At 32.5% G+C, this 24,617-nt stretch overlaps 4 protein-coding genes across 14 annotated transcripts; 3 read left to right on the top strand and 1 right to left on the bottom strand.

The window, feature by feature from the left end:
• The first annotated feature begins 791 nt into the window (after nt 1-791).
• On the top strand, nt 792-7,478 carry LOC120275461 (cyclin-dependent kinase F-3). 8 transcript variants are annotated; one of them, XM_039282039.1, is made up of 19 exons: nt 792-996; nt 1,852-1,906; nt 2,013-2,276; nt 2,367-2,445; nt 3,568-3,636; nt 3,748-3,837; nt 4,044-4,182; nt 4,270-4,372; nt 4,489-4,541; nt 4,803-4,869; nt 5,350-5,458; nt 5,538-5,603; nt 5,703-5,771; nt 5,856-5,916; nt 6,024-6,134; nt 6,364-6,398; nt 6,549-6,594; nt 6,996-7,083; nt 7,160-7,478. In XM_039282039.1, exons 3-19 carry the CDS (start codon nt 2,269-2,271, stop codon nt 7,293-7,295), a joined length of 1,329 nt encoding a protein of 442 aa, XP_039137973.1. In that variant the 5' UTR covers nt 792-996; nt 1,852-1,906; nt 2,013-2,268; the 3' UTR covers nt 7,296-7,478. The 8 variants fall into 8 exon arrangements, with proteins under 8 accessions (XP_039137973.1, XP_039137974.1, XP_039137972.1 ...); XM_039282040.1 differs by having other exon boundaries at nt 1,852-1,952; nt 2,079-2,276; XM_039282038.1 differs by having other exon boundaries at nt 1,852-1,952; nt 2,033-2,276.
• Nucleotides 7,479-8,607: 1,129 nt separating this feature from the next.
• Nucleotides 8,608-13,910, top strand: LOC120275460. Of its 4 annotated transcripts, none has more exons than XM_039282033.1 (9): nt 8,608-8,698; nt 10,174-10,256; nt 10,893-11,034; nt 11,122-11,385; nt 11,485-12,439; nt 12,528-12,763; nt 12,846-12,919; nt 13,494-13,605; nt 13,690-13,910. In XM_039282033.1, the coding sequence occupies exons 2-9, from the start codon at nt 10,210-10,212 to the stop codon at nt 13,720-13,722; spliced, it is 1,863 nt and encodes a 620-aa protein (XP_039137967.1). In that variant the 5' UTR covers nt 8,608-8,698; nt 10,174-10,209; the 3' UTR covers nt 13,723-13,910. The 4 variants fall into 4 exon arrangements, with proteins under 4 accessions (XP_039137967.1, XP_039137968.1, XP_039137969.1 ...); XM_039282034.1 differs by lacking the exon at nt 8,608-8,698 and adding an exon at nt 9,535-9,838; XM_039282035.1 differs by lacking the exon at nt 8,608-8,698 and adding an exon at nt 9,854-10,053.
• A 1,062-nt stretch (nt 13,911-14,972) lies between these two features.
• Nucleotides 14,973-17,157, top strand: LOC120275463 (small ubiquitin-related modifier 2-like). Its single transcript, XM_039282046.1, has 3 exons — nt 14,973-15,128; nt 16,602-16,751; nt 16,875-17,157. Exons 1-3 carry the CDS (start codon nt 15,051-15,053, stop codon nt 16,956-16,958), a joined length of 312 nt encoding a protein of 103 aa, XP_039137980.1. The 5' UTR covers nt 14,973-15,050; the 3' UTR covers nt 16,959-17,157.
• A 2,513-nt stretch (nt 17,158-19,670) lies between these two features.
• Nucleotides 19,671-23,852, bottom strand: LOC120275462 (ER lumen protein-retaining receptor). The gene is made up of 6 exons (XM_039282045.1): nt 23,616-23,852; nt 21,244-21,509; nt 20,983-21,098; nt 20,307-20,380; nt 20,138-20,201; nt 19,671-20,060 (listed from the first exon to the last, which is right to left on the bottom strand). Exons 1-6 carry the CDS (start codon nt 23,704-23,706, stop codon nt 20,024-20,026), a joined length of 648 nt encoding a protein of 215 aa, XP_039137979.1. The 5' UTR covers nt 23,707-23,852; the 3' UTR covers nt 19,671-20,023.
• Between the last annotated feature and the right edge of the window lie 765 nt (nt 23,853-24,617).

Raw genomic sequence — 24,617 nt, 5'->3', positions numbered from 1 at the left:
GGAGCCGCAATAAAATTGAATTCACATTTCAACCCACAAAAGATCTTATACGCTTAGCTAAGTATCTTTTGAGTTTTTTTTTTACAAATATGAACAAATCACTTGTTAGGAATGGTATACACGAGGAGTTGAACTTTATAATGCATGTGGCCCTTCATCTACGCGACCTGGGATTTAAACCTTCCTCAATAAGATGAATATCTTATGTAGGGGAACTCGAATCAAAATGGTTGTTGCCCTACTTAATTATGTTTATTTTATTTTGAGTCTTGTAAATATATATCATTTTGGTCATTTTAATAATAACTCAAGTAAATTAGAAAACTAAAAGCAATCTATCATGTAAATAAATTGAATGTAATTCCAAGTTAATATGAAGTTATGAACCAATTAGAAGCTTTTATTCTATAAAAATAAAAAAATCAATTCATTACCAAGATAATTTATTAGATAATAAAATTTTCATGAGCATTAAAAAGTTCCATTATAACAATATTGCCATAAATACAAAGTCTCATTATTCATTCAGAAAATTCATAATTTTATGAGGATTAAAAGTTTCAAAAACACGCTTTGAAAAAGTAAGATAATTAAAATAATAAAATACTTAAACTTCCATAATATTGAAAGTCATAAAACATACAAACCGAAAATGATATACATGTAATTATAAAAGTTTATAGGGATATTTCTATAATATAATATTTTGTAAGGGGATATATGCAAATCTTTTTTTTTTTTTAATAAAAGAGTTTGGTTCATTGATTGGGGACCATTCTTCTCATCAATTTTCCTTTTTTTTTTAATTAATTATTTTATTTTATTTTACTCTTCTTCTCATAAATTTCCTCGCTTCTCTCTCTCTCTCTCTCTCTCTCTCTCTCTCTGAAATTTGAGCGAAATTTCGTGCTCCATTGCATCCAAAGATCATCTTCAATCGCGGTAGTGATTGTATCTTCTCAAAAGGGTTTCTTGCAATCGTTTCTTGAACCATTGGTGAGCAGTGTTTCTTGTATTTTTGGTTTCTATTGAGCTTTGGATTCTTAGGTTTTGATTTGGTGCTTTGGTGATCCTTGCTGTCTGTTTGGGGTTGATCTGGGTTGATGATTTTGGTTTTTTGGTCTGTTATGCGCTTCTGAATGCGTTTTTCTTTCTTTTGTGTGTAATCATGGGAATTGGGCCTGTTCGATCAGTGGAATTTGTTGGAAAATTTTGTGTTTTTTTTAATGAGGAATTTTTTTTACTAATTTTTGGTTTTTTTTTTAATCATTGGGATGCTAAAAGAGTGAATTTTGATAAATCCCTTTGGATGCTTTGTTTGGTTAATGGTGCTATTTTTAGATGTTTGGTGTGGTTTTATTTCTTTGAAAACGAAGGAAATCAAACAGTCATCCATCACATTACTTGACCGATTTCTTTTATTATTCACAATAATTGGTAGTTTCTTTTCCTTGGTTTGGTACAAATTTGTGATTCTGTTGGCATAAATTTCCATCTTGTTACACAATTAATCTGGATTCTTTTGATTTATACACTTGCGTCAATGTTATTATCGAAGATGCAAATTTTCTAGAGCTTGGAAAGGTTTTTTATTTTATTTTCATTTTATTTTTCTAAGAAACCTAAGCATTGTTAGATAGTTTGAAGTTTCTTGAATTGCTCTCAGGAAAACACTCATACCTATTCTTTTCTCTATCTATTGAAGATTCTATTTAGGGTATTACCAATCATCTTTATCAGTTCAAGAAAACAGAGTAACTGATATTAAAAAAGATGTTAACTGAGAAATAGTATCTGCTTAGTTGTGATTTGATTATTTTATTTTGTATGGTGGGAAATTATTCTTTGTAGCTTGAAGCCTAAGGTGCATCTCCTCAACTGCTGCTGTGATTGTTCCTTGCCTCTAGTATGGACAGGGTTCATAATTCTTTGAATGTCCAAAAGAATTTAAGGTAAATTGGTTCCCAAATTTTCTTTGGATATAATTAACTTAATCCATTTTTTGTGCTAAGTTTCTTCCCGGCCGTAGAAGCACCTGAGCTGACACCTGGTTGCTTCTGGCCTTTGGATGATATTAGTCCGTTGCCACTTCTAAAGACTCCATTTAAGAATGCCGATCACATTCTTGATGATTTTTGTGCCCTCTCAAGATAGCATTTCTCACGTGAAAATTAATGAAAGGCACTACAAAGCCATTGTGAAGGCTTCTGATCTTAGATCTTTAGAAGTACAGTGAAACTGTCGCACTTGCAAGTTACCACTCTCAAAATGGAAAAGTGAGTAAAGCACAATACTCTTTTTTTTTCCAAATTGATTATTATTTTGTTTGGAAGTAATCATGTTCTGTGTTGTCTGTTCATTTGTAGGTATAGACTAATAAAGGAAATTGGAGATGGAACTTGTGGAGTTGTTTACAAAGCACTTGATCTTCAAACCAATGATGTGGTAAGTATTGAAGGCGATTGACCAGTAGTTCTTTCTTTATTCGGTGCTGGGTTACTGGTTTCCTTGAAGCTTTTTTTTTTTTTATAGCATAAATGATATCTAAACTGTAGAGAGACTGGTATTAGAGTTTGATTTTATGTTTCTCAAGTCCATGCTTAAGTATGAAAGCATTCTCATATTATGCCAGCTCAACTGATATATTACCATATTTGATCATGAACAAAAATGGAAATAATGCATTGGTCTCGAAATTTGTTTTAGATTTACATTCGAGTCTTAATATTCCTTTTATCATCTGCATATTACTGCAGGCAGAAACATGGAAAGATATGCATTAATTTAAACATCTCTTTTAGATGTGCAATTAAGATTTGATTACAGTTCTATCATTGTTGATTGTGTGGTCAAGTAAGACAATCTGGCTACTTCTGCCCGGCAATATTTCAACACGCTCAGTTCCAGCGATTCAGATTTGTCTTTGTGGAACAAGAACATTAAATTGAAACAATTAAACTAGCCACTTCCACTTAAGCAGAAAATGGAGCTTCCAAACTTGATTTACTGTGATGCATTTGCTTGACTGGGGTTACTGCTGTGAATAACATGAAGCACCTTATTCATGATGATTTAGAAGACCAATGATAGTGCATTTCCATATGAATGACCGAAGTTTAGTTTTTGGAGCAGCATTTTTAATGTGAATTTCATCATGATCTTGTTTTCAGAATATTTTGTGTACTGGTTCTCTAGCATTTTGGTGCAATAGGTGACAACCAGATGGCATTGCTTTGGAGGAAATCTCGAATATTCTTTCATAAGCTACATAATCCCATCAACAACCTTCAATCTTTCAATACCAGTAATAATTTGTTTGCTAAGTTGATTGGCTTCTGTTTTGACTACAAATAACATTATTCTCACAAGGAACAAGCTCTGAGAACGCATTTCATTTAGATTTCTCAAAATAAATATTATTTGGCTGCCATTCTTATTACAGAAATTTTAGTGCGTTGTTGAGGTATTTAATCTTCTGTTGGCACAAATATCTTTGTGAAACCAGAGCTTACTTATTGTCTTGGTAGTAAAAGGAGGTCACCAATGTTTGCTGCAAAATATTTCCAGGTTGCCATCAAGAAGATGAAAAGAAAATATTTCTTTTGGGAAGATTGTATGAATCTCCGTGAAGTTAAGGTTAGTTCTCTATCAGTAATATATGAAGCCTTGGTTTTGCATGTGTCTTTTCCTGTTGCTACTACAACTGTTAAATGGGGTAAAATACCATTTTTTTTATTAACCTTGCAGGCTCTTCGTAGATTGGACCACTGTAATATTGTCAAGTTGAAGGAAATCGTTAGAGAGAACAATGAGCTTTTCATTATTTTTGAGTACATGGTATGTTTTAAATTAATTATTCTTCTCTATTAGTCTATTGTAGAAGAAAATTGTTTTTATGTTTATTGTCATATTGTCATTTATTTTATCTGAGGAGATCCATTTCCCGTGAGAATTTAATTTGCCTGTCTTTATTAGTTCATTAAAGAAGTTATGGAAATTGATTCATTATCCTTTGACAAGTGTTCCTTATGACATGTCTTTAGGAGTGTAATCTATATGAAGTCATGAGAGAACGAGTAACTGTTTTTTCAGAGGAAGAAATTCGGAACCTTATGTCTCAAATGTTGCAAGGGCTTTCGTATATGCATAAAAATGGTTTTTTTCACCGTGATTTGAAACCTGGTAATTGAATGATAGTTTATACTATTGGATACATTATGCAGTTACTAGAGAAGAACCTGACATGGTTGATCATATTTGCTTGTTTAGAAAACCTTTTGGTGACAAATGGCATCATAAAAATTGCTGACTTTGGTTTGGTAAGAGAAACTATGTCAAAGCCTCCATACACAGATTATGTTTCTACACGATGGTGAGTTAATTCCTTCCACATTTCTATATTTGATAATTATGTGCAATGGAGAATTATTGTTGTTTATTATAAGTTTTCTAAGATGTGGCTGCATTTTTTTTTGTTTTTTGGGCAAGGTATCGAGCACCAGAGGTGCTGTTGCAGTCTTCTTCATATACATCTGCAATTGGTATACCATATGAGTATTTGTTTTTCACTCTCCAAATATCTTGATCTATTTTCAGATATTTTTGGAATTCTGAATGTTATATTTGTGCATTTAAAGAGTGGTTCAACCATTTGTGATGTTTAAGCAGTATCAAAGATAAACCAGTTATACCATGCTAACTGCAACAAGAAATGGATGAAGAATTATCGTCTGTATTCTGTTCAACATATTCTTATGTGGTAGTCATTTTCAAGAACTCACTATTGCTGTAATATCCAACAGATATGTGGGCTGTTGGTGCGATTTTGGCTGAGCTTTTCACTTTATCTCCACTTTTTCCTGGAGAGAGGTAAATTTGCCTGAGCTTCCCATTCTTGAAAATTACATAGAAAATCTTGCCCTTCATAGGGCAAGCACTATCCAATGGAATGACACTTGGAACATTTATTGGAAATTCTCTTATTATATGAGGGTTTTTTGTTCATTGCGTCTACTTGTATTTTATGTAAGCTAAATTGGTTGTCCAATAATATGCATTAGCTGCCAACGACCTTCGGGTCTATTAGACACTGGGTCGCCATGCAGACTCTCACCGAGTGGTGAGAGTTCGATTCTCTACTGAGGCACATTTCCGGGAGTTGTGAATAGTGGTTGCAGACGGGTGGCTCCAGCTCCCACGTGAGCGCGGGCCCCGTCCCCACTTGTTCTATCGAGGACATGCGATGTCCCCCAGTCTCTAGTGGGTTCGCCCCGCTCCTCTTCCCAAAAAAAAAAAATAATATGCATTACCTTTCAAATGGAGGCTTACCTATGATGGTAATTCTTGCAGTGAAACAGATCAATTACACAAGATATGCGCTGTTCTTGGAACACCTGATGGTAGTATTTGGCCTGAAGGAATGAACTTTTTACGTGCAAACCATTTCAACTTTTTTCAGGTAATAGATACAATATCAATTGTTGTTTCTTCATTATGTCTTTCTAACATTTTGTATTCTGTTTTTGCTTCTAATAAAGTTTCCACCAGCTAATATCGCTGATATTATTCCAAATGCTAGTTCAGAAGCAATTGATCTGATTTTGGTATGTGTTTCTTTTTATTGTCTTTTTACGGTATTTAGTTGTTAGCTAGTCCTTCGGCTTTGGAATTAACATTTTTTTTTGTGTGGCAATCTACGACAGCAACTCTGTTCCTGGGACCCTCTTAGGAGGCCCACAGCAGAGCAGTCTCTGCAGCACCCATTTTTCCATGTGATGATTTATTTTTCTTTCGATATCCTTTATTCTATTAGTAGGATGGAAATAGCTTGATCTTACTTTTTTGAATTCGTTCAGGTCAAAACATGGGTCCCATATCCTCTGAAGGATCCATATTATCCAAGATTAAATCAGACAGGTGACATACTGACTATAATAATTCTGATTGCAAGAAGCATCCCCTCATTCACATACTACACTAACCTGTACATATGTTGTCAAATTAAAAATGGTTTTGTATGGTAGTCTCAGGAGCAACTCCAAAGTTAGAATTGAATCTCTGGGATTTTGGCGCTGAACCAGATGATAGCTTTCTTGGCTTGACTTTGGCTGTGAAGCCTAGTGTTTCTGATCTAGGTGATTAACTAGATTTTTTTTTCCTTGAAATAACATGAATGCTTCTGATTATCATAGATATCTTTGGAGTTCTATAAGTTTATTCAATCAGATTTTGAAGAGACTAGCCTACATGGTAGTGTTTTGAGTGCTTCTGCTGCAGTAATGAGAAGAACCTAGATTGCGCCTAATATCAATAGCTCATTTTAAACTTGTCTTCATTTCTAATACGATGCATTTTAATATACAGATTCTAAGAACCGTGTCTCAGGGCAACCGCAAGAGGTAAGGTTCTGGTGACCTTGATGAAACATATATGAACATAGGCATAGGCACATTTCTCATGGTTATGGTTTATTGCCGTACTTTCATCTTCCCACAGAGATGCAATTCCTATTTGTTTGTTTGGCATTCTAACAATCTTTTGATCGACAGGAATTACTGTTTTGCTCCGGTTTTCAGGGCCAATGTGCACAATCATGTAAACTTTTTGTTTCCCTATCTTTCCATTTTTTAATTCTTCATCTCGTAAAATATAGAATCTGTTGTTGGTTGCTATAAAATGAATCATCGAATAAACTTACATTATAAAATTAAAATCTCAAATCGAAGGGTAAAAGTTAAATTTATCGTTCCTTGTGTAGCGGTTCATCTTTTTAATAGAGGCTTTTCCAAACATTAATTTCTAGTTTTTGAAAGCTTAGATGCTACACTGCTTATGGTTGTTATTCATTACTTCTGCTCATCAACTGTTAAACATGTCTCATGCATTTTAGCCATTGTATCATCATTCTCAACAAATTTCTGTACATTTAAATAAATAAATGATTTCATTCAGTAATATGCTCTACTGATGTTTTCTTATACTACTTACAATTACAGTCTTTTGGCCCCTGATATCTCCGGATCGCAATGCTATGAACAATGCGCAGGTTAATCCTCCAGTATCTTCGTCGTACCTCACGAGCAGGTATTCGCAATGATAATTAGTATATCACTTTCTTTTTCAGCTGAATGATTCTGAATTTGTCGAGTTGTTTATATAGCCAAGCCATTCAACCATCTATCGGCATTCCCGAATCCTCTGGATATAGCTTCCCTCAACTGCAGCCGAAGATGTTCGACTTCGGATCACTTCTGAACATATCCTCACCACTCCAACAAAGAACCTTCTTTGATTGAAGATTCAAGACTGCATTCTCTCATTTCTAACAATTTTCTTCTTCTGTTCTTCAGAAATGTAAATATGTTTAATGGTCTTGTGTTGCTCTTTTTTTTTTTTCTTTTTTATCTTTTTTTTCATGTGTGATATAAATTGGGTAAAGTTCAATTAAGAGAATTTACTGGATGAATAATGTAAATTCACTCTTCTTTGTGTTTGATTGATCACTAAATTAATATAATTTTTAATCAGTATTAAAATGTTTCTATCACTAAATAATAACCATTAATTTAAGAATGCAAATTTAATAAAATTGTTTCTTGTAATTTATATTTTTCAGTTTGTTGCTTTATCTCATCAAATTTGATAATAATAATAACAATATTTTAGGGTCTTTTTTTAAATATTGGTTTTTTAATTAATTACCCAAATACGAATTTTTAAATATTAAAATTTTATTTAAAAAAACCATGACCCATTATTTTTTAATATTAAAATTTTATATTTTTTTTAAAAGCTATGGTCCAGTAGATTTTAAATTTATTATATTCAAGCCTTTATAATTTTATAATAATTTTCTTATAATTTCATAATAATTTTTTATAATTTATTTTTCCCCCTTCTCTCTCCTATTTTTACTTTCAAACAGTTATAATTTCATAATACTTCCACTAATTTTAGAGAAGCTTCTCTTTATATTGATAAATCTTTTACGAAATACGTATGTGTTTTTACAAAAACTTGGAGGTTTATAGGCGCTTCATCTAATAAATTGATGGTTAAAATCAATTTCATCTAATGACTCTAGTGAATGGGGTAGGTGCCACATGCCACCAATAATTCATCCTAACAAGCCCAATAAAAAAATTATAAAAAAATATTATGAAATATAAAAGTTTGAATGTAAAACTATTTTTTAATTTAAAAAAACTACTGGGTCCTGCAGTTTTTTTAAAAAAATAAAATTTTAATATAAAAAATTAATAGGACATGTTGTTTTAAAAAAAAATTAACATTAAAAAATTAGTAGGACCTTTTTAACTTAAAAAAATATTATAAAATAAAAAATACTTATTTTCATAAATAATTACGGAAATATGTATTTCAGTAATTAATTAAAAAATAATATTTATAATAAAAAACGATATTTTAATGATAAAATGATCTGAATTTTGAGGTCATTAATAGCTTAAATTAGAATAATGTGTAATAATTCAAATTAAAGATATCGGGTTATCGGATTTTAAAGTAATCGGATCCTTCGGAGGATCCGCAAACCGAAGAGCAACGGAAAGAGAGGCTCGACGCGCTTCTCTCTAATTCCCTCCCGCGTTTTATTCCCTTTGCTTCTAAAAAATCCTATCTTTCTCTGTGATCCTCTCATCTATCTCTCTCTATTTTTCAAATTCTCCAAAGATTAATGGTGCGTTTGTGTTTCTTCTCCTTTTTTTCTGAATTTTTCCATGTTTTCATTGTTTATTTTGATCAATTTCATGCCTTCATTTCAATATCTATCACTTTTGGATACGCACTGCTTTTTTTCCTTATTTTTTGACTAAATAAACCATGGATTGTTGAGAAATCATTTTGATGTTGGGGTTTTCTGCTTCTTTGTTTTCTTTGGTTTGTTCTTTTCATGCATGGATTTCTTGAATATTAGATTGTTGAATTTTGAGTTGTTAATTGCTTGAACTTGAGCCCTAAAGAAGGTTGTTGTCTTTAAGCATGAAAGAATGAAAGATATGTTTTTTCTTCTTCTGAAATCTAATATATATATATATATATATATATATATATTGTGCTATAGTTGAGTTCAAATCATTGTTTGAGAATATAGTTGCCACTTTGTTAAGAAAACCAAATCCAATAAGAAATATTTAATTCTTTATCTTTAGTATATTAGGTATGGTTTTAAGCTTGTATGGCAAGTTCCTTTTGCTGAGATGTTTTATTCTTAGGTTCTCTTTAGTGGATTTTTCTCATTTCCTTTATTCTTTTGTGATTTCTTGAACATTGCCTTATTGATTTGTTTTGTTCATTATTTTTTTATTTTTTGGTTGGATGGAGGGAAATACATGCTGAATATTAGTTTTATGTCTCTTTTGCTTCAATTGGTTAGTGGGAGTTTGGAATTTTGAGATATTGGTACGAATTCAATTGCAAAACTATGGGTTCATACAAGACTTGAATGGAATTGGATTCGGTTAGAGATGAAATTAGGTTTTTGTTTCCCTTTAGTGCTCAATTTCTTTTTCCTTGGTTGGTGATCGATCAGTTCTAGCATCTTCTTTTTGTGCGTTTATAGTCGTTCATTTTTTTTATATTTGCAAGTTTGCACTTATATCGTTCAGTAGTCACTGTCATTTTTTACGGTTTCGAATCCAGAAACAGTTCCCTTTTTTTTTCAATTTTTTTCCCTAGAATTGTGCTAGTGCTTTTCAACATCTCTTCTTATTATACTAGTTATCAATGTTGCTGAGAAGTTTCATTATAGAGTTTATAATATCCATAGCCGGATAATTATTTGATCTGATGTACTCTGAATCCAGTGATTCCTAACTTGGTATTGGATTCTCCTTTCATTGTCCATTTGGTGTTCCTCTTTTTCTTCCAATATTGTATTTTCAAATCACGTTTTGTGGATTGCTTTGTCTCTTAACTCCTTTATGTATGTCTCTCTTAGTCATCTTTTAGGCATCTCTTGTTGTTGATTTGCATTTATTTTAGCTTTAAAAAGTCCATACAAGCAATTATTATTTCCTTAAAATTGCTCACGAGGTCTGTCTCTAATTTGGCATTGAATTAGATTTAATAGCTTTTGGCTGCATACATCATAATTAAGTTTTCATAATCCTTGAAGGCAATTACCTTACACTGCAGAAAACATACATGTTTCAGGTTTGGTTGGCGTTTCCACGGTAGAGAACAAATTGAATGGAGACGCTACCTGAAATATATCCATTGACAGGCTTGCAAATTGGGTGAGTACCAAAATAATTTTCCTTTATAGCAACTATGATCAAGACATATAAGTACTATGGTTAACTGAAAATTTCGATTGCGGCATAGTAATTGTGTGTTTTGAATTCTCAAAATCATAAGGCCAAGTTGAGGAGCAATGAGGATATGAATAAATAATTATTATCAGAACAGGATTTTCGCTATCAACTGGCAAAGTTTCTGCACTAATGGAAAGATACCAAAAGCTGACTTGTTTCTAATTTCTGTACTTGGCCTCTTGTGTTTTAATCCACTTGATGTCTACTGCAGTGCTTCTGTTTTTTTCTTTGTTGTCTCAAATCTGATCATCATATTTCCAATTTTTTGTTATATTAAGAATGTTATCTAAAAATATTCGGCAGATGAAAAACAAACATTCTTGGTTACTGATTACTCATATGTTGAATTTCTGGCACACTGAAATATATGCATCAAGATTATTTATCTGTACTGTAAGCATAAATTCTCCAATGGTCGAAGGGAGTTAATACTTGGACAGATTAAAATTTATTTACTTACATTCTTCATTTTCATGCATAAGAATACTCTGACAATTCTGAATGAATTGATAACTCTCCTACTGAATGAATTGATAACTCTCCTATGATATTTTGCAGTGATATACAATCTTATGTTTCACGGGCTTTCTTGTATTTTACTCTCGGGAGTAATAAAATTTTGATTCTAGTTGATAATAGACCATGGTTGTTGAACCAACAGTCCAGATCAGCAAGGCTGTGGCAATTAATGGTTACCAAGGTGTGTCCTTCTCACCATGTCTTTGTTGATGTCCAGCTTTTCATTAAAAGTTATTGTTATTTGCTCATCGTGCTGCCTTATATGCAGTACAGAATGTCTCCATTTGCAAATACCAGGACCCGTGACAGAGCCACTAATGCAGGCAATGAAACAGAACGTAATGGCTGCTGCTCATCTAATCAGGATAATGCCAGGAGGTTGTGCAGATGGCTGCCGGTCATTGAAACTTTAAAAAGGCGAGAGAAATACCTCTTCTCTGCTATGGACTTGAGCAAAGCTCTTCATGGTTTTCTTGTGTTTGAGGTATCATGGAAAGATGTCCATGGTATTAACTATTTGAATGAGCTGCAGGTATCCATTTATGGACTTCTATTCTGTATAATAAATTAGTCCCTTTCAGTTCATAATTTGTGCTCTCTTGTGTTCAGAAGACTTGTGTGTTGTTCGCAGACTGATACATCTCTAGCTCTTGAGGTGAAATCCATGAAGAAATGGGAATTCTATAGCCCCGACCAAGCTTTAAGTTGTCTATCGGTATGGTTCTCTGGCAGAAAATCTGAAATTCAATCAGTTAAGGACAACCTAAGGAAGTTATGTGATCCCAAAACTGATCACTGGCATGATGATTCTTCATCTGAAGAAATTCTTCACGAATGCTCAGATGTTCAAGAATCTCCTCATGAGACTGATGATAATATGAATTCTAATGGTTCTGAAAAGAGATCAGAGGAGTGTGTAGAGATGGACGGGGAACCCGAAATTGGACCAACCCATTACTCAGACAAATTGCTACTCTTCAGATTTAACGACAGCCTACTGCCGTTCAAACTAAGGCAAATTATCATTTCTGAACTGAGGCTTTTGACATTGCTCGAGTCTGGACTTCCTTCTTGGGTTATATTTTTCCAATCCTATCCTCTTTTTTGTCATTTTTATCGTCCATGGATGCGGCACTTAGCAAGAACTCTTTATATATTGATATCATTAGTAACAGTGATCATCGGTTTCTATGATTTGTATAAGAATGTACCCCTACTGAAGGTCACTGCATCTCGCATTTGTGGTCCATTATTTAGTTGGATCGAAGCATGGGACATGGCTTCAAGAATACAGTATCTTGGAACAATGCTATTCCTTCAGAATCTTGAAAGAGGTTTTAAGTGGTTTATGATGATCATAGGGACAGGTAGAACGGTGCTAGCAGCAATTGCGAGACCATTTTCTGCACCACTCTCGGAAGTTGCAGGATTCATCTCTCCTTTGTGGGATGCATGTTCTGAGACTGCCGAGCTTTTCTTATCAACAGCATGGTTTGCTATTGAATCCATGTACAACATATTTCTCGATCTAATTGATGTTTTTGTTTCTCCATTTGAGCTACTCTATTCATACATTTGCACAATTGGTACGCCATTCACACAAAAATTTCTTATATTTTTTTAAATTATCACTTCAATTTGTGTCTTACCATATTTTTTTCCTTACAATTTCAGCAATACCAGTTTATCCTTTAGCATGTTCTCTATGGGAGTTACTCCTTTTTCCCATAAGATGCATCATCACATTGGCAAGCTATTTGATATCGTTACTATTCGATGCTGATGATTTTGTAAGATACGTATGGGGGTTCGCTCGAAATATTCTTCAGCTGGCATATGTGTCAAAAGCAAAGCAAGGGGCTAATGAAATATCGGTGTGGCGGGGGCTATGGAACGATTTATTCTCTCAGGTTTACTAAATCATATTTTGATACAACATACTCAATCTTGTATTCATACAATTGCGAACTAAAGCCATCTTGTGCATTCTAGGTTTTTCGAGCTAGCGGAAGCATTATAAAAGGCTTGTTGGCATTCTTCAGTACCTGTAATCGTCACAGACTAAGGTGTGAAATCGAGTTTAAACCATTTATTAGCTTTAATCGATTTCTTGTGATGCCTATAAAAATTAGCTAGTTAAGCATACAAGAACTCATCATCAGTCATGTTTTGATTGAATGAAGTAAAGAAGGAAATTGTTACCTACTGTTAGAATAAATGAATGAACTGCATGCTCATTTTTCGATTGTTTCAAACAGGATGTGAAACTGAGTTTAAACAATTTATTAGCTTTAATTGATGTTCTGTGATGCTTAAAAAATTAGAGAAAAGAATCAAACTACACACTTTTTTTCACTGTTTTAAGGCATGTTTTGTTGAATGAAATAAGACATTGAATGAATGTACAATAAAATCATTCTCTCATCGCCTCAGTAAATTTAGTTCAAGCACTTCAATTGATGTTCTGTGATGCCTCGAAAATTAACAAAATGAATCTAAACCATGCACTTTTCAGTCATGTTGTATTAAATGAACAAAGATGGGAAATTGTCGCCTACTGTTTGATTCAATGAATGAACAACAAACTTATTCTTCAATTTGTTTCACTTGTATGTTTTACAATTAAATCTTTGAATGCAGCACATCGAACCAGATCCGAGCATTCTTCTTGCGCCTTGCTCGCTTCATTCACTTGGCACCTCGAACCTGCCAATGCAAACAAAGACGTCGAATTCAGCATCTTCATGAGGAGGTAAAATTGCATGTTTTTCATATAACAAACTATCCGTCGTCTTATTGGTATAAAAACAAGTAACAATTTGCTTTTTGATTTCAGGAAGAACACACACAATGTCATCACTGTGAATGAGAATCAAATTAGAAGTTCATCCTCATGTTTTTATGTTCATGTATATTAAAAAATCTTTTGATTAGTTTCACTGTATATAGTGAGAAGAATTTTTACTACAATGATGAAAAACTTGTGTGGACTTGTATAGATAAAATGAGTAAAGAGCTCTTCATGTACAAACTGTGAAATTGTTTTAGTAAAGTGTTATGGCTTTTTTTGTTAATTGTTTTATTTTTAATAAAAAAAATTAGTTATTTAAATTAATATTTTTTTAAGTATATAATATATTATTTATTACTTTAGTATATAATTTGGCTTATTTGGATTTTTTTAAAAAAATTGGTTTTATATCCATTTGCATTCTAGTTTTATTTATGTTGATCTAAAATGTTTATATATATTTTTAGATTGCTTTTAAAAAAAATATTAAAATTTTACATTTCTTATAATTTTAAATTGAATGAATAATTTAATTGAGAAAAAAAACTGAAATGTATAACTTTTTAATTAAGTGATTAATTAATTTTTGGTGGATATGACATGAATCTTGAAAATGACCTTCATGTGACAATTAATAAATCTAATAAAATTGATTAAACTCATTGTTTATTTAGTCAAGTCAAAAAAACAAACCACTCAAAAAAATTATTCACCAAAACCAATGGTTTTATGGGGCCATGTGCAATTTCAAGTCTTTCAAGGGTTTATGAGTAAAAAGAGAACTAATAATTTATTAATATAAATGCTTTAAATAAAATTCTCAAAGATAGCGTAACTTAACAGCAACCAAATCAATGAGTCAACTCAATATAATGATCCAATAAATTTTTAAAATAGTTTATTTTGAGACACTTATAGTTAACTTTATCTTTATAAAACTTTAAAAAAATAATAAATATTGAGTTTAACAAATTAAATAGATAATTTAATAAAAACAGATGATTTAAAAAATAAATAAATTGATGAAAAAAATTATCCATTTTTTTGATAAAAAAAAAATCGTAGATTCCCAGAAAAGGAAGATAAGGAGGAATCTTGCCTCGAGATTGCAACCTAATCTTAAATCCACGCCGTACGATGGTGATCACGCTTTAAATCTGGAGGCAATCGTACGGTTTAGATTTGTGAAAGTGAATCGCCGTCGCGTGCAAGGAGATCTCTGCCGTACAAAAACCTTGATGCAATGCTGGCCGTTAATCTGGTGGCGGATTCGAAATTATTATTCATTTGGATTTTTTTGGGTCGTCACTATAAATTGAAAGGCGAGAACACCACAACGCGTCTGTGATTTAATTTTTAATTGGTTTTCAAAACCCTAGAAACCCTAGATCTCGAGGAAGACGACGATGTCGGGGCAGCAGGAGGAGGATAAGAAGCCGGCCGGCGATCAGTCGGCGCACATCAATCTCAAGGTCAAGGGTCAGGTTCGATTCTCTATTCGCTGTCTCTTTTGATGTCTTTTTTATGTCTGTTTTTTCTAGGTTTTGTGGGATTTGTTTGATCTGGATTGAGATAGTAATGTTTGTGTTGTTAATCGTGTGGTGTTGATGGGATTGTTGGTTGTTTTGTTGGTTTTTGATGGTTTTTACAAGAATTTTTGTGTCGATTTGGATGATTGATGGTTTGAGTGAAGGTATTAGGTTTGGAATTATGGTGATTGTTTGGTGTTCGGTTTGATTTGGTCTAGATGTCTCGGATGGTGAAATTCTTTGTTGGTTGGTTGTAATTTGGTGCTGATGCAATTATATAAATTCGTATTTGATGGTGAATGATCTGAATTTGAGGAAAAGACCATGCTTTTGTGATTGAATTGGGGTTTTGTTGTTCTTAGTAAATTTAGGCCTTAAAGGTCTCTTCGCTGCTTTGTTTTGGGAAATCTGATGTCGTGGTTATGTATATTGTTTCTGGAGCACTTGTGATCAATTAATTGCTTTGATTATGTCCTCTGATTTTAAATCATTTGTAATGGATCACTTCAATTCCCTTTTGAATCTCTACTGGGCAACTGTATTGACATTTGTTTATTTTTCTGATGTTTGATGTACTGTGAATGTTTTACAATTCTGATTTGTTGAAATGAAAAAATGTAATTCTTGGAAATGGATCTTCAGTAGGAACTATTTATGCCTGATTGCTTGGTTAGCAAATCCATAATGCCTGTCTCCAGATATATAATCTGCATTTACGTGTGAGGTAGCTCTTTGAGGATTTGTGCTTATGTTTCTTTTGATATACAAAAATCGACACATTACATAAATCTCAATTCCCTGATTTGTGTGGCCCCATCATATTATACTTGTTTGCCTAAGGTTTGCAATAATGTATATACCTGACTCCAAATTCTGATGAATTCTTCAATTCATTTTTATCATCTATTATCTATGACTCATGTATTTGTATCCATCAACTAGTTTGTAAAGGAACCCTTATATGATGAACTTCGTATTGTTCTTAGTTTAACTAGGCACATTGCAATATTATTAGTACATCCATTCTGTATTTGCTTGGTCTGTCATCATCCATTAACCTGAAATTAACCATGATTCCATAGATAACCCCATTCAATCATTTAAAATGGTAGATTGACTTTGATCTCAGCCTTGTTTGTTGATAGTTCTAATTGTTTGCCTAATTATATCTAGCTTTCTGAATCCATTAAGGCTTTAAGTGTGCTTCTTTATGGGTAGTTCTAATTTTGCTTAATGATCTGGACTTGAGCTAGTCCTGTTTTGTCTACTGGTTTTCAAGTATGCCATCACATGCCCAGGTGACTGTGCTAACATGTTGTGGTCGTTAGTTATTCTGTATAGCCATATGTTATAGAAGTCTTTCTCCCCTGTAATATATATATTTCCTTTGATTCTCAGTACTTTCATTTCTCATAACCTCCAATGTAGGATGGGAACGAGGTTTTCTTCAGGATCAAGCGCAGCACTCAGCTTCGGAAGCTGATGAACGCATACTGTGATCGGCAATCAGTGGATTTCAACTCCATTGCTTTCCTGTTTGATGGGCGTCGGCTTCGCGGGGAGCAGACCCCAGATGAGGTAAATATCCTAAACATAGCATTTGCCTTCAATCCTTGTTGTGATTGGATTTAATCTGATTAAACCTTCGTTTCTTTGTCTTTGTTTTCTTGTATGCGTGTGTGGTGCTACTACTATATTCAGCTGGAAATGGAAGATGGGGATGAAATTGATGCCATGCTGCACCAAACCGGTGGTGGTGTTGTTGGTGGTCTGACTGAAGTTTAGGTTTTACATTTTAGTTGAGATATTTAGTGGTGTGAATGCAAAGTGGGCCTTTGTAGAGTGAAATGACCAGCACTATTCTGGATAGACATGGAATTAGAGATTCTATATGGTTTTAACTTTGTTCGACTCTTGTGTCATTTTCTGTTCAATTTGGACACACTTGCAATCATGTGTGCGATGTTTATTCCTGCCTTTTCCTCTTCTCTGCCTCTATTTTTATTTTATGTTCAATTAAAACCCTACCTTCAATTTGGTTCAGTATTTTTTTTTTTTACGAGGCCAAAAAAATTTGATCCGGTGCTTTTGAAACGTATCCTATTCTAAAGATTTTTATTTTATTTTTTATTTGTTTATTATAAAAAATTTGTAAAACATGAAATATTATTTTTTAAAAATCTATTTTTCCTATTTAATATATTTTTATAATTTTTAATAAATTATATTTGACTGCATATTTTTAAGAAATATATTTTAAATAAAAAATAATTTTGTAAATGTTTATAAATTTTAAATTATAACTAATTTTAATTAATTTTTTTAGTATGTATAAATCAGTTAAAGTGAACAAATAAAAAAAGTAATGTTTTTTGACATCATATTAGTTTGCATTTTTCGATTCCTATTTCTGTTTTACTCGCTGCGGTAAATAAATTGTCCGTGTTGAGATACAGTAGCAACACTTGTAAATAAATGTATTTATTAATCATGTTTAAGAAAACATTAATATTAATAAAATATCTAATATTAATCGAGTCTTCCAAATAAATTAAAAAAAGAAGTTATCATGTTGCTGAGAATAAGAATAGGGGGAAAAAGGAGGATAATGAAGAATGTGTTTGGATGGAGGGAATGAGAGTTAGGAATAGAAAAAAGTAAGAGAGAGATAAAATAAAAATTACATTAATACCCTTTGTGTAAATAAATTATTTGTATAAAATAATTAATTGTGTTTAATAATAAATATTTAATATTATTTATTATTAAATATTTAGAATTTATTATAATTAAATATGTAAATTAATATAATTTACATATTTAATTATAATAATTAAAATAATAATAGGGTATTACACCCCATTAATTAATTATTTTAATTATAATAATAGTTAAAAAAAATAATGATGTTTAAATTATTTTATTATGTTAATTAATATGTAAATATGTTATTATAATTAATTATTTAAAGTAATAATTTTTTAACATATAATTAATTAACAAAAATAAAAAAATTTACTTATAAAATAATTTAAATATCATTATTTTTAATTATTATTTATTTGAAATTAATATTTAATTAATTATATTAATTTTAAATATTAATTCAATATAAAGACAGGGGTAATATGGATATTACATCCCATTACCCCCTCTCATGAGTTCCATTAGGGGGTAATGGGAATCCCCTTAATGGGATGGTCCAACCATCCCATCAGAGCAATGGAACTCTCATTACTTTAACCCAAACATGGGAGTGGGATGCATGAGTACTTGTGATTCCCACTCCCAAGGATCCAATCCTGGATCCAAACGCCCCCTTAAAGCTTTGTTTGGTTGGAGGAATGGAGAGGGGTGTTTGAGGGTGTAGAAGTTATTTGGTTAGAGAAGTGAAGGGGGGTGAGAGAGGGTGTGGAGGGCAAGAGGGGTGCTTCACCCCTCATAACCCACTCTCCCATATTGGAGTCTTTTAGGAGAGTGGGTGTTTATTATTTATTTATTTATTTTATTATTTTTTAAATAATATAAAATATCAATACTATCCTTCATGTATTTGTATAATTCTCATTATATCCTACCTATTAAAAAGACCTATCTTTTCTCATTTCACAAATGAGAAAAAGTTGGCTGCCATTGATAGATGCACTGTGAAGGCCATCGTTGCTCATTGATTGGCATCCTATCTCTGATTTCAAACTCTTGGCTTCCACCAAATTCAAAAAGATTTGTTATCTCTTATTAATGAGGATTTTCATGATGGGTTTGTCTAAAAATCATGATTTTTTTATATATTTTTTTATTGGATGTCAATCTTGATCCTTTGTGAGCATCTTTAATGTTTATGGTCGGTCTCTGACCACAAATACAAGCATTTTATTAGACTTGGTTCTTCTCATGTTATGCTCTCTCTGACCAAATGGCCTGCTTGACACAAATACAAATACTTTGCCACCCCTTCCCCAAGTAATGTTTATTTTGGGATTGTGAAAACTTGAATATGTTTATCACGGCAGAATTTTTATTAAATATGAAAAAAAAAATATAGTATGTTTTTCAAATATATTTTCACCATTTTTGATAAATTTGTGAAAAAATATGAAAAAATAGGATATGTTTGAATGATTATTAGATGTTAACAATTTAACCAATATTCATCAATTATAATTACAATGTTATGACTCCTCTTAATTTTTTTTTCAAATAAATCTCTTTCCTTAATTATTGTATTATATATATTATTATATATATTTATATGTTTTATAATGTTTATCATATATTATGTTATTATTATTATTATTCTATAATTAATTATTATATATATATTATTACTTATTTTATTATAAAAGAGCAAAATAGTTAAATACACATTGTACTTTCTCTTTCCTCCCTCTTTTTCAACCAAAAATAATAATAAATTACTCTACACTCTACAATCCTCCATAAACCAAACACAATAGTTTTTCAATCACTCCCTACTCCTCCCCCGGTTCAAACAAAGGGTAAAGGTGCAACTACACCGGTGTTGATTTTTAAATTTCAGTTATCACAGCTCATAAAACAAACATTAAACTTTGATACAAGAGAGTATGACTTTCACCATGTCTTATGAATGAAGTGGCCTACATTTGACTAGTTTTAAATGACCTCAATTGGATATAAAACATTCACAACTCTTAAGCGCTCATGATTGGATCTATAAAAAACTCCTGGTTATTCCCCTCTCAAAGGAACAAATACACCTTCAAGAAGTAGAGGATCTTGATACTATGAGATGCGGGTGCCAAAAGATCCAACAATCCAGTCTTGGCATGAAAGAGTACCAAAATGTTGATGAAAAAATGTGGTCCACATTAAGCTGGTAACTGAAGCTTCACATTATTTTTCCAGCTGCAAAAATACCAAAAATGTCATTTTAGGAACGTATTGATTACACATTTGAATTTGAGTGTGTCACAATTGTTCACCTGTTGAAGTAATAATAAAAGAAGTCGGCATAGAGCAGAGTCTGCACAGTTCCAGAAATCCAAGCTGTGGCGAGAAAAACATAGTTTGGAAGGAATTAATAAACAGAGAAATAGTATTAACTTCATCTTATGGTAGTGTATTGTCGGAAAGTTGACATCATTCACATACTTATCCAGTGAACATAGTTAGGCTCCGTGATGTAGCGGTATATCCAATTTAGGATGTACAATGCTCGATATGCTCTGCATGCAAAATGAGCTTGTTCAGTTCGACCATTGCATGGTTTATGTAAAATTAGGTGTCAAATGGCATTAGAATGTGCAGGAAACAAACTGAAATTTACAAAGATAAACAACTACTATCACAACAAAAGGTCAGGTGCGGTATAAAATTTCATGTATAAGGAGGAGGAACAGAAAACTGCCTCTTTCATGGCCAATGCAGAAAACATGTCAGTCGACAGGAGGTAGAATCTATTATATTTAATATTTAAAGTTCATACTCTTCAAACCTTCTCTACTGAAATGGAAGACACTCAGCTCAAGAAACACATACAGTTTCTCAATAGCCACAGATTATTATTTATATCCACTTGATTTATGAAAATGTAGTTCATAATGAGAGAGAAGGTCTAACCTAGATCTATTTTCATTCTGAATATAACCACAAGTATGCATTACAATGAAGGTTATCCTAAATATAAACACCAGGTGTGCATTATTATTGATAATGGCAAAATATAAAATAAAATAAATAATAAAACAACGACATGTAACTTGTTTTAATTTTCTCACTTTGCTTAAATCAGGAGATCATAAAACAGAATCAGAGAGAATTTGCTCACCCTAGAAGGAGAACATATTGCCCAGTTAAGTTGTCAATATTCCTTGTCCTCTGCAACAATACCAACTGGGGGAGTATCGCAACAGCCTCCAAGTATAACGAGAATGCCCACATTACCTGTGCAAGCAACATTTGGAGGTGGCAAAAGTAAACATGCAGAAATGATGGAAACTGAATAACAGTCATGAACATTTCTGAGGTAAATTCAACATATTTAAAAGCAAGGAGTTGAAAGAAATCACTATGGTAAATATGGACTTACCTCCTTGAAGGTAAATTTTTCATTAATAAATAGCGCCAAAACAAAGCATGGCAATATGAGAAAGTAATGGCGGAAGGTATCTTGTTCCTTATCATAAGATCTCCGAACAATCTTGTGGCGTCTCATGTACCAAACAATGGAGAATGAAGTACCCAAGAAAATCAATTTCATAATAGTATTGTACAGTGATATGAAGTCGGTAACAATGTCCAAATACCGACTAGCAAAAACAAGAGCAAAAAGTTCTTGAGTTTTCAAGGAAATTCCTGCAGGAGAAAAAGGATGGAAGGTGAACTCTGCAATTAAATGATAGGATAAATACAGTTATTCCAGAATTGCATAAATAAAGATGATTTGAAAGCCGTGAAAATTGGCTAATGCATCAACGCCATCAGCACAACCCACTGTAAAAACCACAGATGGATGGTCTGCCAAGTAAAATTATGGAGATTTTTACTTCATTTGCAGGTATTCATCAGAATTACAATATTTACACCTCATTGGTCTTGTTCCTACATCTTTGCATATATGCCTATGATCAATAATTGATCATTGGATCACTAACAACTTCAACAATGATTTGATTTGGTGGTTGTAACAAAATACATGCTAATAAGAAAATTTTTGAAGTTTCAGCAAGAAATAAGACATATATGTTGACAAGTAAACAATATCTTAAGGTTGTCAATGATATGTAACTGTTCTTCTTCCCAGAATCCCAGGCTTAGTGTTGTTTACTTTATCAAGCTTCCAATATTTAGTTTCATAAAAATTAAGTTTATTTTGAAAATTTTCTCACTTAATTCAAAACTAGCTTAGTAGCTCCATTTTTGTAATTGCCAGAACACGTTGGAGATGTAAACTCCTCTTGCTTGTCTTTGTTATACACATATTGACTTCTATATATCAACTTTTGATTGTTCTGCCGGCAAGCATTCGTTGGTTATGTAATGTCAGAGTACACCAAACCAAAACAAGTTGATTCTTTGTAATCCTCATTATTCTTATTGTAAAATCATGTAAAGTATTATGCATAGTTAGCAATTATGCTTATGTTAAAAAAAATAATATTGGTCCTATAGGGATTTATCAGGGGGAAATAGAATGAATACACCTAATAATGTTGTTTGGCTGGATTTGAATTAATGATCCTTCCAAAACCATACCTATAATATTTTTGCTTAAAATTGTATCCATGCCGAACACAATAAAATAAGAAACACAATCACTCAAGTGTCATTGGTTAAAATCCAATAATTCTGTAAACTCCCCACACTCCATTATTATTTTATAACATACTCAGGGGGATTATCAAGGTAAAAATTTCAGAACCATAACTTATTCTTAAAGTTAACTCCGCCCAATGGGCACCTATCCCAAGTTCTATTACGAAGAACACGCTCAATTGAGATTTTCTTCATGGTCAACCTTCGTGTTTAAAGGATACATAAGTGAGTCGTTTATCTTTCCATCTATCTACTAGCACAGTTTTTGTCCACAAAAATCATTACTAAGCAATATCCTCTACTAGTAAGAAAAGAACAAATGGCATTAGGACAGATACCCGCTACAATCAACCAAGACTTGGTTATCTCACTTGCCACCTAACTCTGGAACCAGAATTTTGACATCAAAGGAGTTCTCACCCAAGCATTTAATTGTAAAAGAAAGAAAAACACACAAAACAAGTACTAAAACATCCAACACCAAGAATTTTTTTTTTTCATTTTTTTTTATTTTTGCAGGTCGCACAGCCTCTAGAAACACAAATCCCAGCACTAATTGGTCATACATAAAAATCAAGTGCCGAAGTAGATGAATTGTAAGGAAGCTCTTGTTAATTTCTCTTTCAGGCTAGATCCACAAACTATCAAAATCACAGGCCTCCCACAGTAATTTACACGCTTATGGTTGCCCCTAACAAAAAATTCACATAACCAATCTCAAAAATGTAAACAAATCGAGTTGAACTCCTAATCCTACCCACTTCATCAGTAAATCCTACATTTTTCCCATACGCAAAACCTAGATTCAGACCTTAATATCCATTCTGATTCTATGACAATTTCTCACCACAAAGATCATCACAAAATCAAGCAAACCACACCTCCAATCACCAAAAGAAAACAATTAAGCCAAATTATAAAACAAATCCACCCAAATCATAAATTCCTTCAATTTTTCCTCTATTTCCCCATCAATCCAAACAAACCCTACCAACTAACCACACACCAAAGTTCCCCAACCCTTTGCATTTCTAGATACCAAAAATCAAAAACAAAACCAGATAAATCACATCAAAAACCAAAAGAAAACCCCCAGATCATGATTCAAAGAGCGGAAATCAAGAAATAGCAAGAGAAGAGCAATACCGGCGCAGGATTTGATGGTGTGGATCTTGAGGAGGAGGACGATGACGCTCAAGAGATGGGTCATGTCCCCGGCGAGCCTGAAGATGTTCATCTTTGTAGCCTGAAATCCGGCGAGCTCGCTCCCTCTCCGGCGATCCCTCTATCGGATCTCTCTCTCGATGGTTCCACCGCTGAGAAGAACCCGCGAGATCCGGAGAGATCTAAAGATGGGAGAAGAAAAAGGCAATAACGAGAGAGAATGGAGAGTTTCGAGCGGTGCTGACCGTTAGATTGTTTTGCTTTAAGATTATCTATTATTCTTGATATTAGAGCTTGCTTTGAGATTCGGAATCTATGAATGTACATTTGATTTGAGAAACAATAACATCAATTGAGTGTAGATTTTGCTTTGAGAGTCGTGCTTAGAGTGATGAGATGTAGATCTTGATTTAAGATTAGTGATTTGGATCTTGCTCTCCTGCTTGAAGTTTAGATACCAGCTCTATTTTTTTTTTTTTATTGAGTTAATCATTCAATATTAGCATACATAAACATTGAAGTGCAAGGAAACACTACCAAAATTAAAAAGTGCATTTAATGGTGGTAGCATAGTGCTCAAACTTGTATTTCTTCCGTGATTCACGCAAATAAATGTTTGGTACATATTGATGTAATTATTAAAAATGAAATTATTCTACTCTAGCCATATGTTTCAAAACATGGTTTGGATGATAAGCATCCGAATCTATCTATTTAATATAAAAATCTAAGATGAGCTATCTGAAAAATTAGACTTCTTTCATTGAGAAGGGGAAAACAGTACAATAATTCCAATTTTGGTTTTTGCAAAAAAAACATTGCAAAATCAAATGCTTCACATAAGAGCACATATTTTGTAGTTTTGTAGTTGAAGATTACTATAGTCCTCATAGTAAGATTGTCTAAAATTATAATTTTATCATCCCCAAACAAACCAATTAAAAATACAAATTTTGCATAAGCAAGACTCTTCTAAAAGGTTGA

This window comes from Dioscorea cayenensis, chromosome 14, assembly GCF_009730915.1.
Source record: "Dioscorea cayenensis subsp. rotundata cultivar TDr96_F1 chromosome 14, TDr96_F1_v2_PseudoChromosome.rev07_lg8_w22 25.fasta, whole genome shotgun sequence".
Classification (NCBI taxonomy): Eukaryota; Viridiplantae; Streptophyta; class Magnoliopsida; order Dioscoreales; family Dioscoreaceae; genus Dioscorea; species Dioscorea cayenensis.
This window is presented reverse-complemented; position numbering and strand designations above follow the sequence as displayed.